The following is a 13,494-nucleotide window of genomic DNA, read 5'->3' as shown; positions in this document are numbered from 1 at the left end:
CTTGAGAAAGTTCCTGCTGTGGTCCCTCATCCCTGTGGGCACAGATTGCACCAAGTTTGGATCCCACATTGCCCCGTCTGGGCTTGTCCCCTGAACACCTGTCAGAGCACATGGCAACACCAGGTGTGACACAACCCTCCTGTTATTTCAGTTATTGCATGAGGAAGGTGCCCAACCCCAGAATAATCCCCAGGCAGTTCCCAATGTTCTGCAGCCCAGCTGCTCCAGAGGGTGCTGACCACATCAAACAGGGACAACTGGTCCTGGAGCCAGGATTTTGTCAGTATTTGGTGCAGAGGAGACAGAGACTTTTCCCCAGCGCTCACCCACCAAGCAGCTGTGGTTGCTCCATCCCTGGCAGTGTCCAAAGCCACGTTGGACAGGGCTTAGAGCAACCTGGGATAGTGGAAGGTGTCCCTGCCCATGGCATGGGGCTGAAACAAGATTATCTTTAAGTTCCCTTCCAACCCAAACCTGTGAATTCTATGAAATCTCTCCCTCTCCATCCCACTTTTTTTTTTTTGCAGCAGGGAGCTCTGGATGCAGCCCTGGATTGCTTGAGCTGAGCATGTTTCCACACCACCTCCAGGAGAAAAGTCTGAGCCTGCTATTTTGTTGCACAGAATTTTGGGGGAGCTTGATAGGGAAAGTCAGTGTCAAGTGTCAGGGCAGCCTGGCTGGGTTTGGCTGCAGGCTGTGGCACCTGCTTTGGGTGAGGATCTCAGGTTTCCAGGCAAAATGCCACGCTGTGCAGGAGAGGAGAACTCCCACATGTGGCCTGTCTGTCTCCCTGGTAGGGACAGCTCTGATATCCTTGGGATTTTGGTTTWTAAATATATTAGATGGTGTTTGGATATCCTACAGCACAAGTTTGGACCTCTTTTGTTTAGCTGAGTGGTGTCTTGTGAAATATTTTAATGCTGCCTCCAGTGGAGTGGCTGGGCTTTCTCCTCTGTTATTGCAATCATTAAGAATAAACATTAAACATTGCAAAACGCAGGGAGCCACACTTGGCCTTTCATTATTGGCTCTGGAACTCGGTTAAAATCTCATCTCTGCTTTGTTGGGATGCTGAAACCACAATAAAACAAAACAAACCACCCAGCCTGGCCCCGGGGCCGTAGTACAAATATCTGAGATGCAATGTCCAGTCAAAACACCTGGATCTGCCCTGRATTCTGTAACTCCCAGGTCACACACAAATATTTTGTTGTTCTTGCTTCTCTGATTTGTCCTTTTTTTTGCCTGTTCTCAGCAGAGGGCAGCCTTGTCAAGCCCATACGAGCAAGCTTATTATATTTTATGTTTTCCTTGCTGGTGCCTATGGAAAGGCAGGAATTACCCATCCTAAAACACCTGTGCTGTGTGGGGCTGGCAGTGATGTGGTTCAGATTCAGGTTTGTGAGGGCAATTATTACTGCAGGAAAATACAGGGAAAATTCAGTTTGAATTTTTTTTTTTATAGGAGGGAAACAAACAAAAAAGGAAAAGCTGTTTTCAAAGACATCCTAGTCCTGCATGCAGGTGGTCTCTGCTTTTTTTTTTTTTTTTTTTGACAAATGGCGAGGTTCTATAATGATACAAAAGTTGGGTGCTGTGTTTGTATCATTTCATTCCTTAACTTGTTCATATAGCTCCCAGGCAGAGCTCTCTGCATTCCTTTGCTGGCTCACATTCCTCAGGGTGGTTATTTTGTGTTATAGCAACATTTCTCACGAGCGTCTTCACATTAAATTCCCATTTTGCAGCATTTTTCAGCCTTCAGGATGAGCTTTTCTTCCTTTTTCAGTCTTAGCAGTGGAAATTTTCCGTGTATTTGTTTTTTATGTGTAATAAAAATACAGGGCAAATGCTTACCAGACTAAATTACCCTATGAATTCAACGGATTACACCAGGTTAGAATCAAAATATTTAACTAATTTAAAGCCAACATGTCCATTAAACGAAGCCAAATAAAGGYAATATCCTTCATGAAATATTCAGCAGCAATTCTCTCAGTCAAGCCAGGCACTGCTTATCTTGGCAAAAACCCCTCTGAGATTCTCAGTAAAAGCCATTTTCTTTGATCTTTATCAAGACGGGTTTTCCTTTAACCTTATTCACAGAAATGATTTCTAAATCTGCTTTAAACAACATCCTGTCCTGCCACGATAAAGCTGACAAACAGCACTGGGCTGCTGATCCACAGCACCAGCTTGGCAGCAGAGGGGCTTGGTCCCATCTTAYCCTGACTCAAGATGTTACTGASAGATGATGTTGTAAACAAATGGTCRTGTCCTGAGAAATTCTGAAAAAAAACCCCTAAGGGAGTGGCACGAAAAGTGATCAGTTTTAATTAATAAATGGACTTTTGAGGGGATGGCAAAAGAGGTCATGCACAGAGGGTGACTGGAGCATCCAGCGGTGCAGAACCAGTCACAGGACTCCTGTCACAAGTGAKCAAAAGCAGCTAAATCAGCTAAATCAGACTTTCTTGACCTTRAACCAAACAATTTCTGGGCTGGCACTGTCCCATTTTCTAACYCCAGCAGGGTGCGAGGGGAGCTCTGCCGTGGGATGCCAAAACACAAGCACGGGCAGGTTTGGCAATTTTTCCATAGCTTTTAACACTGCATTTGGGGAGACAACACAGAGCCTTTCCCCATACCGTTCTCCCTTTGTTTCAGAGCTTTTGCCGARTTTGGATGTGATTTGTGTGTGTAACTTTGCTCAGGGATGCACCAACAGCTGATACTGAAATCTTAGAAATTCTGTCTTTTCTCCCGAAAACAGCATCCCTGCCTGGCCTCTGATTTCTGACAGGAGCAACTCGCGGCTGCTGCTTCTGGGAGCCTTCTCCGGGCTCGCCCCCCGAGCTCTCGGTGCCCACGGAGGGCTGAGCGAGYTCTCGGTGCCCACGGAGGGCWGAGCGAGTTCCCGGTGCCCGCAGCTCCCCGCGCCTCGCCCGCGGCTCCTCCCCTGCCGTGGGGCGGTCACAGCTCCCCTGCCTGCCCTGGCAGCGAACTGCTCCTCTTCCATGTGTGCAAGCACCTCAAACAAACCCCCCGCGCTGCCTTACTCAGCACTTTTATCAGGGGCTGAGCGGCAAAATGCGGCTCCGCTCCAGCGCAGCCCGTGCGTGGGGTTTGTGTGACTGAAGCTGATCCCTCCCTGCCCGGCGCAGCCAAGAGGTTCCCAGCGGCGGCAGCAGCCACAGTTCAGTCCTGTAAGTCACTGACATCGCGCTTTGCTTTTCTCGCAGGTCGGAAGGGGTTGGCGTTTGCCTTGCAGATCCGTAACACCGTGGGGTTTCTTTTTTTTTTTTTTTTTTAAATTCCCAGCACGGAAAATGAGGAGGATCTTGTGCCTGTGCTGCCCTGGTGGCTGTTTTATAACAGCGGCGTGAATGAATGATGCAATCGGGCACGGGGGGAGCGCCAGCATTTTGGCAGGACAGGCGAGAGGGGATTGGAGAGTTGGGAGGTAGATGTCAACATCCAACAGGTTCCTTCTGTCCCTTTTCAGCTGCTTTTCACAAGGTGCTGAAMTGAGTTCACTGTGAGGCACTGCTGTGCAAATAATGGAGCTGCAAACAGTTCATCTCTTGACTTGCAGCTTTGTGCCGCTGCCTTTACAAACTGAGCGGGAGGTTTAACAAAAACCTTAAAAAAAAAGGAAAATCCAAGAGGTCAAAGAAAAACCTAAATAAAAAAAAAAGAAGAAAACCCAGGAGATTAAGGACTGAATCTTCCTATTCTCACCCTGCAAGCCACAGAAACTCAGTTATGGCTGGATGGGTTGAACTTCTAAAACTTAYATTAAACTCTCACACAATTTGCTTAAATATTACTAATCTGCTTAAATGTATCAGCTTTCCTCTRAAGCTTTCAAAACATTGCTAATTCTGAGGATGAAAGCTCAGCACAGAAAAGCTGTGTCACTGTTTTATCCCATTTTACAGACACAGGGCTAGAAACAATGAGAATTAAGTGATTTGTTTAAACTCCTACCATGGAAATACTCCTGGGAATGTCCTTAAAAGCAGGACCACTCCTGGAGTAGGAAAAGGTCCTGAAAAAGGTTTCAAGAACTATTTTCTCAAATCTGAGCAGCAGTTTCCCTTCAGTGAGAGACTTWAAAGTGGTTGAACTTCTGTTAATGTCACTGATTGTTCAATACATTAAACGGGGAAGTGAATCGGAAATTGTTTGCAAACAAAGATATTCCTGAGTGCTGGGTAATATTTCATTAAGATTCACTTAATCATCATTTTTAACAGCAATTAAGTGTGAACATAACGCAAAGGAGCAGCGTGGCAGCACTTCTGAAAGCTGCAATGTGCCAACAAGGGAGGTGTAGTCACAATGAGGGGTTTGAGATCTCCTGAAAAGCTCACAGCCCCAGAACACCTGCGGTTCTAAGCACCACTTACTGCTGCCATTTGCAYCTCGTGTGGATACAGAGGATGTTTCACTTTTTCCCAGTGAGGCAAGTGCCCTYCTCTGAAGGGACAGCAAACAGAGAGGATTTCAGTTGTTTTCCTTTACCATGTGGTCTTACATAATTCCCGTGTTTGCTGCTGTGACTCCACCCTGTCTGTTATGAAAGAGATTTAGTTCTTGTGAAAATGTCTCCTTTATTATTTTTTTTTCGGAACAGCCTAATGAAATACTTCATAGTCTGGAGGCAAGGAGTTCTCATGGGAATTCCACTTTTCCCTTGTGATTTGCTTTTTTTTCTCCATTTTTATCTCAAGTTTCATCCTTCCTCTCTCCCTCTGTCACTCTTATGTCTTCTCTAGGCACTTCTTTGCCCATTTTTTCTTCTCCATATTCTTTTTTCTAGCTTTTCCCCAGGATATTTTATATCAGGCCTGTTGAAATGTTTTCTGCATTTCCAGCATGTAAAACAAAACAGATTAGGAATTGATTACCTACCTGAAATTCAGTGGCAGCAAGATCAGAAATCCCATATCAGTGTTTTTCATAAGGAAAAACTATTTGTGAAAATTTCTTTTTCCTTCCCATCTCATTAAAACATTTACACTTTGAAGCAATCAGATGYCCTCTATTTTGGAGTAATTAATCTCTGCCAACTGCACAGGCCTGGACCACTCTGGAATAAAAAAACTGCTCTTCCCTGGCTGCAGCTGAGATTTGTCCATAGAAGGGTTTTATACAACTTCAGTTCTTTTTGCTCTGATGAGCTACTGCTGACTTCTGCAATTCTTCCCTCCCAACTTGTCGTTTTTAGACAACAGAAAAAACAGTTTGAACTTGTTTTCAAAGAGTTATTGTATGAAATAAATAGAGGTCAGGGTTAATTCCAATTATGACTTCACAATAATTCTTCCTCTAACTCCTTTATTTGTGCATCAAAGTGCAAAGTCCATCACAACTTCCATGTCATGGTTGTGAGGAACATCCAGAAGGGAGAGGAATATGGGAACTGTGGGTATCAGAGAGAAAAAAATGTTAACATTTCATCATTGCTGCTCCCAACGTTGGGAGCGATAACGCATTTCTGGCACAGATGAAATTTTAAGGACGTGAATCCAGACCTAAATTCCAGGTTGTCCCCAAGCAATCACGTCACAGAGCAGTGTCCCCACACAGTGAGGCAATGGTGGCTCTGCATCACAAGGGCTCATGCTGGAACACCGTGACGCCAATGTCACGCCACAGGGATGCTGGCCTGGAATCACAGCCCTGCTGCTTGGRAAGCTGGGATATTTCACTGCAAACACAAACATGGGGCTCTGCAGTCTGGGGCAAGTCAAGGCTGCAGCAAAGTAAACGTGGAATTCACGTGTCACCTGCCCAGGCACTGCCAAGTCTTACCTCACCRCTGGGCTCTGGCCAGTTTGGAAGTTTTGATGTCCACGGTCACTTCAGTTTCTTTTATGTGCTGTGCTGATGGTTTGTGGCTGCATTTCTTACATGTCCAGTGTAATCTTGGCAGAAAAAGATAAAACTCCAAATAATCCTTTGGTCASCATCCTAAGTCTAGGCTGGAGTTTTACAGTGTCCGTGCACCCAGGGCAGGGTTCTGCCACACTGCAGTTCAGGTGTGTTCTTGCCCTTCCCAGAGGTGCTTTTCTGGGATATCTCCTGGGATATTATCTGGGATATTATCTGGGATATTATCTGGGATATTATCTGGAATATTTAGCCCCCACAAAAGTCCTGTCTGGTGGCTGCCTTTGCCTTTCCTATCACTTGTTGCCCCTGTTCCCTGCTCATTCCCATCTCCCTGTTTGTCAGGCATGATCTCTCCTACAGGCACAGCTCCTGGCTGTTCCCAACAGGTTCCACCACTCAGCCTGGCTGGTTTCACTCACACACATTTCCACCTTTTAGCAGTGAACCGGAGCTTTCTCTTTTCTTCAGAGCAGATAAGAGAAGTGTGTGTTTTACATTTGAGGGAGATGACGCTAATTTTTCATAAAGGCTTTTGTATCCCAGTATTCCTGGGAATAAACCCAAAGGTTCTTGTTGCTGCTTTGACCATTAGTGAAAGGAAAATGAAAAATGAGAGGATAGAAAAACATCCRTAATTCTTAAGAATGTGCTGTTTGATGGTGTTTTTCCCCTATCCCAGAAAAAGAACCTGCAACCCTGATCAATCATAGAAGACATGGCCTCAGAGATCTCTAAGAGATTAAAAGAAACAAAAATTTTTACAAAACTCTGGGAAGTGAGATAAATAGGAAGTTGTTGTCTGAAATATAGATCAGTAAATAGCAAAACCCATACTGAATTAATTCCCCTATGAAAGGATGAAGCACAAGGTGAGCAGGGATGAGGAAGAAGATGCTCCTCAAGCTTCTGATCTGCACAAGTGCTCAACACATTGAAGTGGACAGGTTTAAAAGGGAAGAAAATAAACTTTTGTCAGGGACTGTGATGAAAAATGGGATGTCTTGATGGGTTGACTGAAGTTCTCAAAGGCCAAGGGTTTGGTGGATTTTGTAAAAGGCTAATCCCCAATGCTGATGGCCCAATCTTTTATTMATGAGGCATAGAAAACGATCTAAACCTTCATGATTTAGGGACAACCACTCATTGACAACAAACCTTAGGGCCTGGGTGTCCTGCAGCAACTAACCCAACAGCCCAGACTGGGAGAGATGAGAAATCCAGACCTACCTGAGTGCTGAGGGCGAGATGAACCCAAGCCCTGCAATCCCCCCCGGCCCTTGGCAGCCTGGTGCTCCAGSCAATGCCAAGGATTACAACCTTGAACCCATGTGAACATCAATGGGCCGAGCCAGCAGCGAGCAAATCAGCAGCAGCCCAGGGCTCCACGGCCCACCTGGAGCACAAGGTGACCATCAGTAGGCAGCAACAGCAGGGAGCAAATCAGCAGCTGAGCCAGACCTCCACCACCATCCCCGGCAGGATAAAAGCTGGCGCTCAGGCTGTGCTCGTCCCTTCTCACACGAACCAGAGCAGCAGCACCAATGGCTCAGGAAACAGTGCACTACTCTCACTCAGAGAAAGACTTCATCTTGTCCCCTCACAGTAAGAAGGCTCCCAAAAGGATGGCCTCCCTCATGGAGCTGAAGGAGATCTTCCGCAGCGCCGACGCCGTGTGCTTCGACGTGGACAGCACCGTCATCAGRGAGGAGGGCATCGACGAGCTCGCCAAGTTCTGCGGGGTCGGGGATGCCGTGGCAGAGATGTACGTATGGCTGGGGTGATTCACACAAAGGGGGGCAAAAATCACCRTGGACAAGCTCCATCACTGAGAAAGAATTTATAATTTACAGTGTTGGAGGTTACTGCTGCTTAGAAAGGTGGTTGGGGATAATGAGTGGAATTAATGCAGGGTGAAGTAACTTCTTGTGCAATTGTGAAGCSACTCAAGAGAATTGAGCTGGCAGAAATTCTCTAATGTTAATTTTGATAACTAAGATAACTTATCATTAACCTCGGCTAAGCACTACCAAACCCTGTTAYGAACCAGCAAAGCTGACCATGAGCTGGAGGACAGGGGACAACCCTCCTGACCTATCTCCGAGGTTGGGAAACAGCAGAAGTTGAAGCTTGTMGCAAAAGCTCTATTAAATTCAGAGAAAGGCAGGCCAGCAATATGGTCCTAGGGTGGATTGGAGCCATTTTCCTGGTTCTCCCATCCATGGAGATCTCCCACCAATCTTTTGGTTCMCTATAACCTCTCTTACCTGGTTCCTTGTCTTTCTCTGTTAATCCCTRTTGTTGGGAGAAGCCTCAGCTGCTGAAGTGTCACTGATTTGCATTTGTKGCTGTCCCTTCAGGACCCGCAGGGCCATGGGTGGCACGGTGACATTCAAAGCAGCTCTAACAGCACGGTTAGGTCTCATCCGGCCCTCCTACGAACAAGTGCAGAAATTGATATCCGACCACCCACCCGAGCTAACTCCAGGAATAAGGTAAGAACTCAAGTTTGGTTTTTTTTTTTAAGTATTCAGGAAGCAGATGGAATAAATAAATAAATAAACTAATTCTGAGCTGTCAGTGATGCTGTAAGGCCACAGAGCAGGTTTGGGTTGCCCTCCTGCTCCATCTCTGTGCTGGGTGTGTGCAAAGCTTGGATCAGGAGCCTGAGTCCATGGCAAGGGGTTAAGCATCCATGGAAAAATAAAAGATTCTTAAATATTAACTGGCARTTTGGCTGGCGAGCTCAAACTTGGCTTGAGGATTAAATGGGCATGGGAAAGAATCTRTTCYATCACTGTTTTTTCAGGGTGATGGRACTGGGAGAGTAAATAACTCCTTAAATTTGGTCTATTCTGCAATTCTGTTACCTCTCCCTGACTCTCCTCACTGCARTCACACCCCTGGCTCAGCTTAAGGGACCCACTGCTCAGAGCCACTCATTCAGAAGTCCCTAAAAMCATTAAAATACTCATTAAGCAAATACACATAAATGTGTGTATTCATTCATGCTGAGGTTTGGAATGAACATTGACTACTTCAACTGAAAAGCTTTGGGGTTCTTTTTCCTATTCAAATTGTTTCCAACAATTGAAAATAATTTATTTACTAAAAAATCTGACCATATCTTCAAGTCTAAAATATTTTTAGCACGTAACAGGAGTTTTAGATGATGCTGTGCTTGTATTTAGTCTTTTTTTTTCCTGTAGAAGACAGAGCTAGAGGTAACTACAAAGAGAACATTGTTTCCTTGTTCAGGATCACGTGATTTTCCTTTTCATTCCTTTTCTTCTTCCTTTTCATTCCTTTCTTTTGTCCTTCCTTTTCATTCCTTCCTTTTCTTCCTCCTTTTCATTCCTTTCTTTTGTCCTTCCTTTTCATTCCTTCCTTTCCTTCCTCCCTTTCATTCCTTCTCTTTTCTTTCTCCTTTTCTCTGTGTCCTGCTTTAAGCCTCTGCTTCACTTTTCAGTCTTTAGTGTTTCTGCTGCCACTTCCACAGCTCCCCTTGCTCCAGGCTGATCTTTCTGCTTCCAGAGCCAAATCCCTGGAATTTTTCACYGCCTTCAAGTCCTGCTGACATCAGCTGGGGCCACAAACTTCTCTTTYTTGATTCCTTTTCTGTAGCTGGCGCCCTCTTCTAAACATGGCATCGGTGAACCAGCTCTGAGCAAGAAAACATCTGCACTTTGCACTTTTCAGCCCACTTTTGCATTTTGGAGCACTGGTTTTATCTCACATTTCCTACTTTTTGCTGCATTCCAGATTAGTTTTCTTGCTATTGTTTTACATAAGGAAAAGAAAAATCTAAACTGAATCTACTCTTGCTTGTTCAAGGGAAGTAATGTATAAAGAAAACATTTTTAGGGAGTGCTTGKTTTTGAGGAATTAAACAATGGCTTTGCCCAGCTTTTTCCAGCCAGGTGTGTGCACAAACCTGCAGGGAGAGAAGGAAAATCTCTGGGCAGCAGAGATAGATGGAGCTGGAAAGCCAAGGAAGCTGGAACAGCACAAAGCCTGGCTTAGGAAGGATTTCTTTGACCTTGGTGCTCTTTGTTACAGGGAGCTGGTGAGCAGACTCCACCAACGAGGGGTTCAGGTGTTTTTGGTCTCCGGGGGGTTTCAGAGCATTGTGGAACACGTCGCCTTGCAGCTGAACATTCCCACAGCAAACGTCTTCGCCAACAGGCTCAAGTTTTACTTCAACGGTGAGAGTCCCTCCAAATCCCCGTTTTCTCCAATACTTTTTTGGTTCCAGCTGTCAGATATTTGGATGCAGACAAYATCCTGTTAGGAATCCAATTAACTCCAAACAGGAAAATTACAAAACCTTACAAAAAACCAGCTCAGCTCGTGTTCCATGTAAGAAAGAGCTGCAGTTACTTTTTAATTGCAAGCTGTGCCAAAGGTAAAGTTTGTTACAGCTCTGAGAGCAGAGTTTCATTTCCTCCTGCTCCTTCAGGTTAAAGAGTTCATCACCTGAGCTGCTCTCACAAACTTCCTTCAGTGCTTTGGGCTCCTGCAGCAGAGCGGCTCTGGATTTAAACTGCAGAGCCCAAACAGAGCTRTAGTTACTGAGGGTGTTCCTCACTCAGGGTTTCCTGCACTCTCTGCATCATCCTGGATGCTGCTTTTGGGATGTTCACACCAGAATGGTTGGGAATAGATTTGTAGCACTGCCCAGATTTCTACTTTTCTGTGAAAATTTCTCTGGAAATGTCTCTATTTTCCTTTGAAAATCCCCCTACTGAAGGCATAAGGGTGAAACCCCAGTCTTAAACATCCCTTGGAATTATTTATTTGGGATGTTGATACTGTGAGGTTTTGACCACAGGCACAGACCTTCCTTCATTTACAGAAAAAAAATCTGTATTTCCAACTTGTCCTTGCACTGTTTTCTAGGAGAATATGCAGGATTTGATGAAACACAACCAACAGCTGAATCAGGGGGGAAAGGAAAGGTTATCACTCATCTGAAAGAACAGTTCCATTTCAAGAAAGTGGTTATGATTGGAGATGGAGCTACAGACATGGAAGCCTGCCCCCCTGGAGTGAGTATTGCAGAAAATTCTGAATTTCTTCTGGGTAAATCTTTCMGGGAAAAAGAAGAGTTTGAATTATTTAATTAAAAAATGAACAGAAAGTCAACTTATTTGTAAATAGTCATGTCACAGGGGAGAGATTTTAAATCCATCTCTCCTTTAGCTTCTTTCTCCACACAAAAGTACCCCAAAACCCCAAAACAAAAACCGAGAAACAAACCCTAAAAAACAAACAAAAGGAAAAAAAAAAGAAAAAAAGAAAGAAAAAAAAAGCTGCAGTGGAAATTTTAAACACTGCACTTTCACTGCAGGGGGGTTCTGAGATGTAGAAATGCTGATTGCTCTGGTTAATGATTGAGGCCAGGGTTAATGTTTGCTTTTGGTATCTCTGCGATGAGGTAAACAGAGGTAAAATAAACAGAGGAGGGATAATTGTGGGATGCTCATGCAGGAGCCAGTGTTGACTCGTTCTTGAATTGCATCACATTGACATCAGGTTTTTGGCAAAATCCCTGATCTGAACAATCGGAGAAAAACTCAGAGTGCTGCAGAATTAATCGTTAATAAATCCAAAAAAATGAACTTGCAAAGGAAAACAGAGCAGGCAGCAGTGACATGATTTAAAAATCCAATCTTAAAATCCTTCCTTTCAATAATCAATGTGCCCTTTCCTTGTGTTTGCCAGGATTGCTTCATCGGATTTGGAGGCAACGTAGTCAGAAAGCAAGTAAAGGAGAAAGCAAAATGGTACATCACCCACTTTGACGAATTGCTAAAGGAGCTGGAAGAACGATAAATCCTCGTGTAAAATAATCTATTTAACACCTGTAAATCCATTATTCAATGCCATTAAACATTTATTTGTTTGCAAGTTTGTGTGTTGGGGTTTTTAAAGAATTCCGGGGATTGGGGACCTTCCACTGTGGCACTATTCTGCTCAAATATGTTAAAATRATTTTTKTTATACAWCTTYYCCATGGTGAAAGAAGTCAATTGATWWTTTACTTCCAATAAATTGATTATTCACTTCCAAGTGAAGAGCAAACATAAAAAATCATAAATTAAAAATCCCTTAATGGATTGACCCCTCATCAACATCTGTTGAATTTCAGAATTTTCGAAGCTAATGATGCTGCTTGTTCTGGGGGGCAAAAGAAGAACTGGGCCACAAAGAAGAACTTGGCCTAAATAATAGTAATAATAGTAATAGTAATAGTAATAGTAATAGTAATAATAATAATAATAATAATAATAATAATAATAATAATAATAATAAAATATTGATCATGTTGTCTAAAAGGTGCACAGTTTGGAAAGTACCTTTCACTGCACAGAATGTCAGGAGGAGGTTAATCAGTGAACAGACAGAAAACATCACTAAATCCCTGTGATTTCATTAAAATATGGAGATGTCATCAGTTACTCAACATTGCTGTTACTCAACCTGTCTGGGACAGGAGTTGTGTGGAAATCTGAGACAGATTCAACATTCATCCCTGCCCAAGAAAAAGATCTGCAGGTGAGGGATGGAGTGATTCCCATCCTCATTCAAATATTTTCCAATCAGACTCCAAAGTGGTGATTTTCTCAAGTGATCCCACTGTTGGTGGAACTGATTTATTTATTTACCAAACCCCATCAGGATGGGAGGTGATTCATCAATATTTAACAGAAATTCTGGGAAACTTCAGGCCTTTCCTCTGCTTCAAATGTGCATTAACCACCCTTAAATTGTGATGGAATTAAGCCTGACTTGTTCTAAAAATTCCTTTGAGCTCCAGCTGATGGATCCTGGCTTTTTAAGGAATTTCTTCAGTGTGTGAGCCAAGACAAAACACCTTTTCTGTGCCTTTTTGGAAGCCCTCTCGAGTGTGGATTTAAAAAAAATATATATATTAAAAATAATAAACTAAAAATACCTTCATGGATTGATCCCTGGTCAGTATCTGTTGTTTCAGAATCATTGAAGCCAATGGATTATTAAATTTAAAAAAAAACGAACAGAAAGTCAACTTATTTATAAATGGTCATATCACAGGAGAGAGATTTTAAATCCATCTCTCCTTTAGCTCCTTTCCCCACACAAAAGTACCTCAAAACCCCCAAAAGAAAACAAAAAAAATGCAACCCCCCAAAAAAACCCCTCAAAAAACAAACAAACAAACAAACAAAAACAACACAGAAAAGAAAATAAATAACACCAAACCCCAAAAGAGAAGAACAAAAAGAAAATAAAAGGTGCAGTGGAAATTTGAAACACTGCACTTTCACTGCAGGCATGGGTTCTGAGATGTTGCCTCTGCTTATTTTGGGGGACAAAAGCAGAACAGGGGCTGCCACAGGGAATTTTATCTCCCCGACTTGTAAGAATCTCCCCTGTGAGGATGGGAAAAGCTTCACCAGTGTTAAAATGCACCTTCCACTTCTGCCATTCCCACCTTACACAGCAGAAAGATGGGTAAAAAGGATGAAATTTATGCTGGAAAAGAAAATCTCTGCAGAGGTTTTGATCTCCTGAGTGCTTACAAAGAGTCCCAGTAATTTTCCAGAAACTGAA

The 13,494-nt window shown here is 43.5% G+C and overlaps 1 protein-coding gene and 1 long non-coding RNA gene across 2 annotated transcripts; one reads left to right on the top strand and one right to left on the bottom strand.

Annotated features, from left to right (window-relative positions):
• Positions 1–1,473: 1,473 nt before the first annotated feature.
• LOC130586017 (uncharacterized) lies at positions 1,474–5,213 on the bottom strand. The gene is made up of 3 exons (XR_008966650.1): positions 4,918–5,213; positions 3,060–3,642; positions 1,474–2,288 (listed from the first exon to the last, which is right to left on the bottom strand). It is a non-coding gene; the product is annotated as an uncharacterized LOC130586017 (long non-coding RNA).
• A 2,187-nt stretch (positions 5,214–7,400) lies between these two features.
• On the top strand, positions 7,401–11,808 carry PSPH (phosphoserine phosphatase). Its single transcript, XM_057386717.1, has 5 exons — positions 7,401–7,663; positions 8,259–8,393; positions 9,958–10,103; positions 10,798–10,946; positions 11,623–11,808. The coding sequence occupies exons 1-5, from the start codon at positions 7,443–7,445 to the stop codon at positions 11,731–11,733; spliced, it is 762 nt and encodes a 253-aa protein (XP_057242700.1). The 5' UTR covers positions 7,401–7,442; the 3' UTR covers positions 11,734–11,808.
• The last annotated feature ends 1,686 nt before the right edge of the window (positions 11,809–13,494 follow it).

This window comes from Malurus melanocephalus, unplaced genomic scaffold, assembly GCF_030028575.1.
Source record: "Malurus melanocephalus ecotype Western Australia unplaced genomic scaffold, MMel_1.1 scaffold_1038, whole genome shotgun sequence".
NCBI classification, from domain to species: Eukaryota; Metazoa; Chordata; class Aves; order Passeriformes; family Maluridae; genus Malurus; species Malurus melanocephalus.
This window is presented reverse-complemented; position numbering and strand designations above follow the sequence as displayed.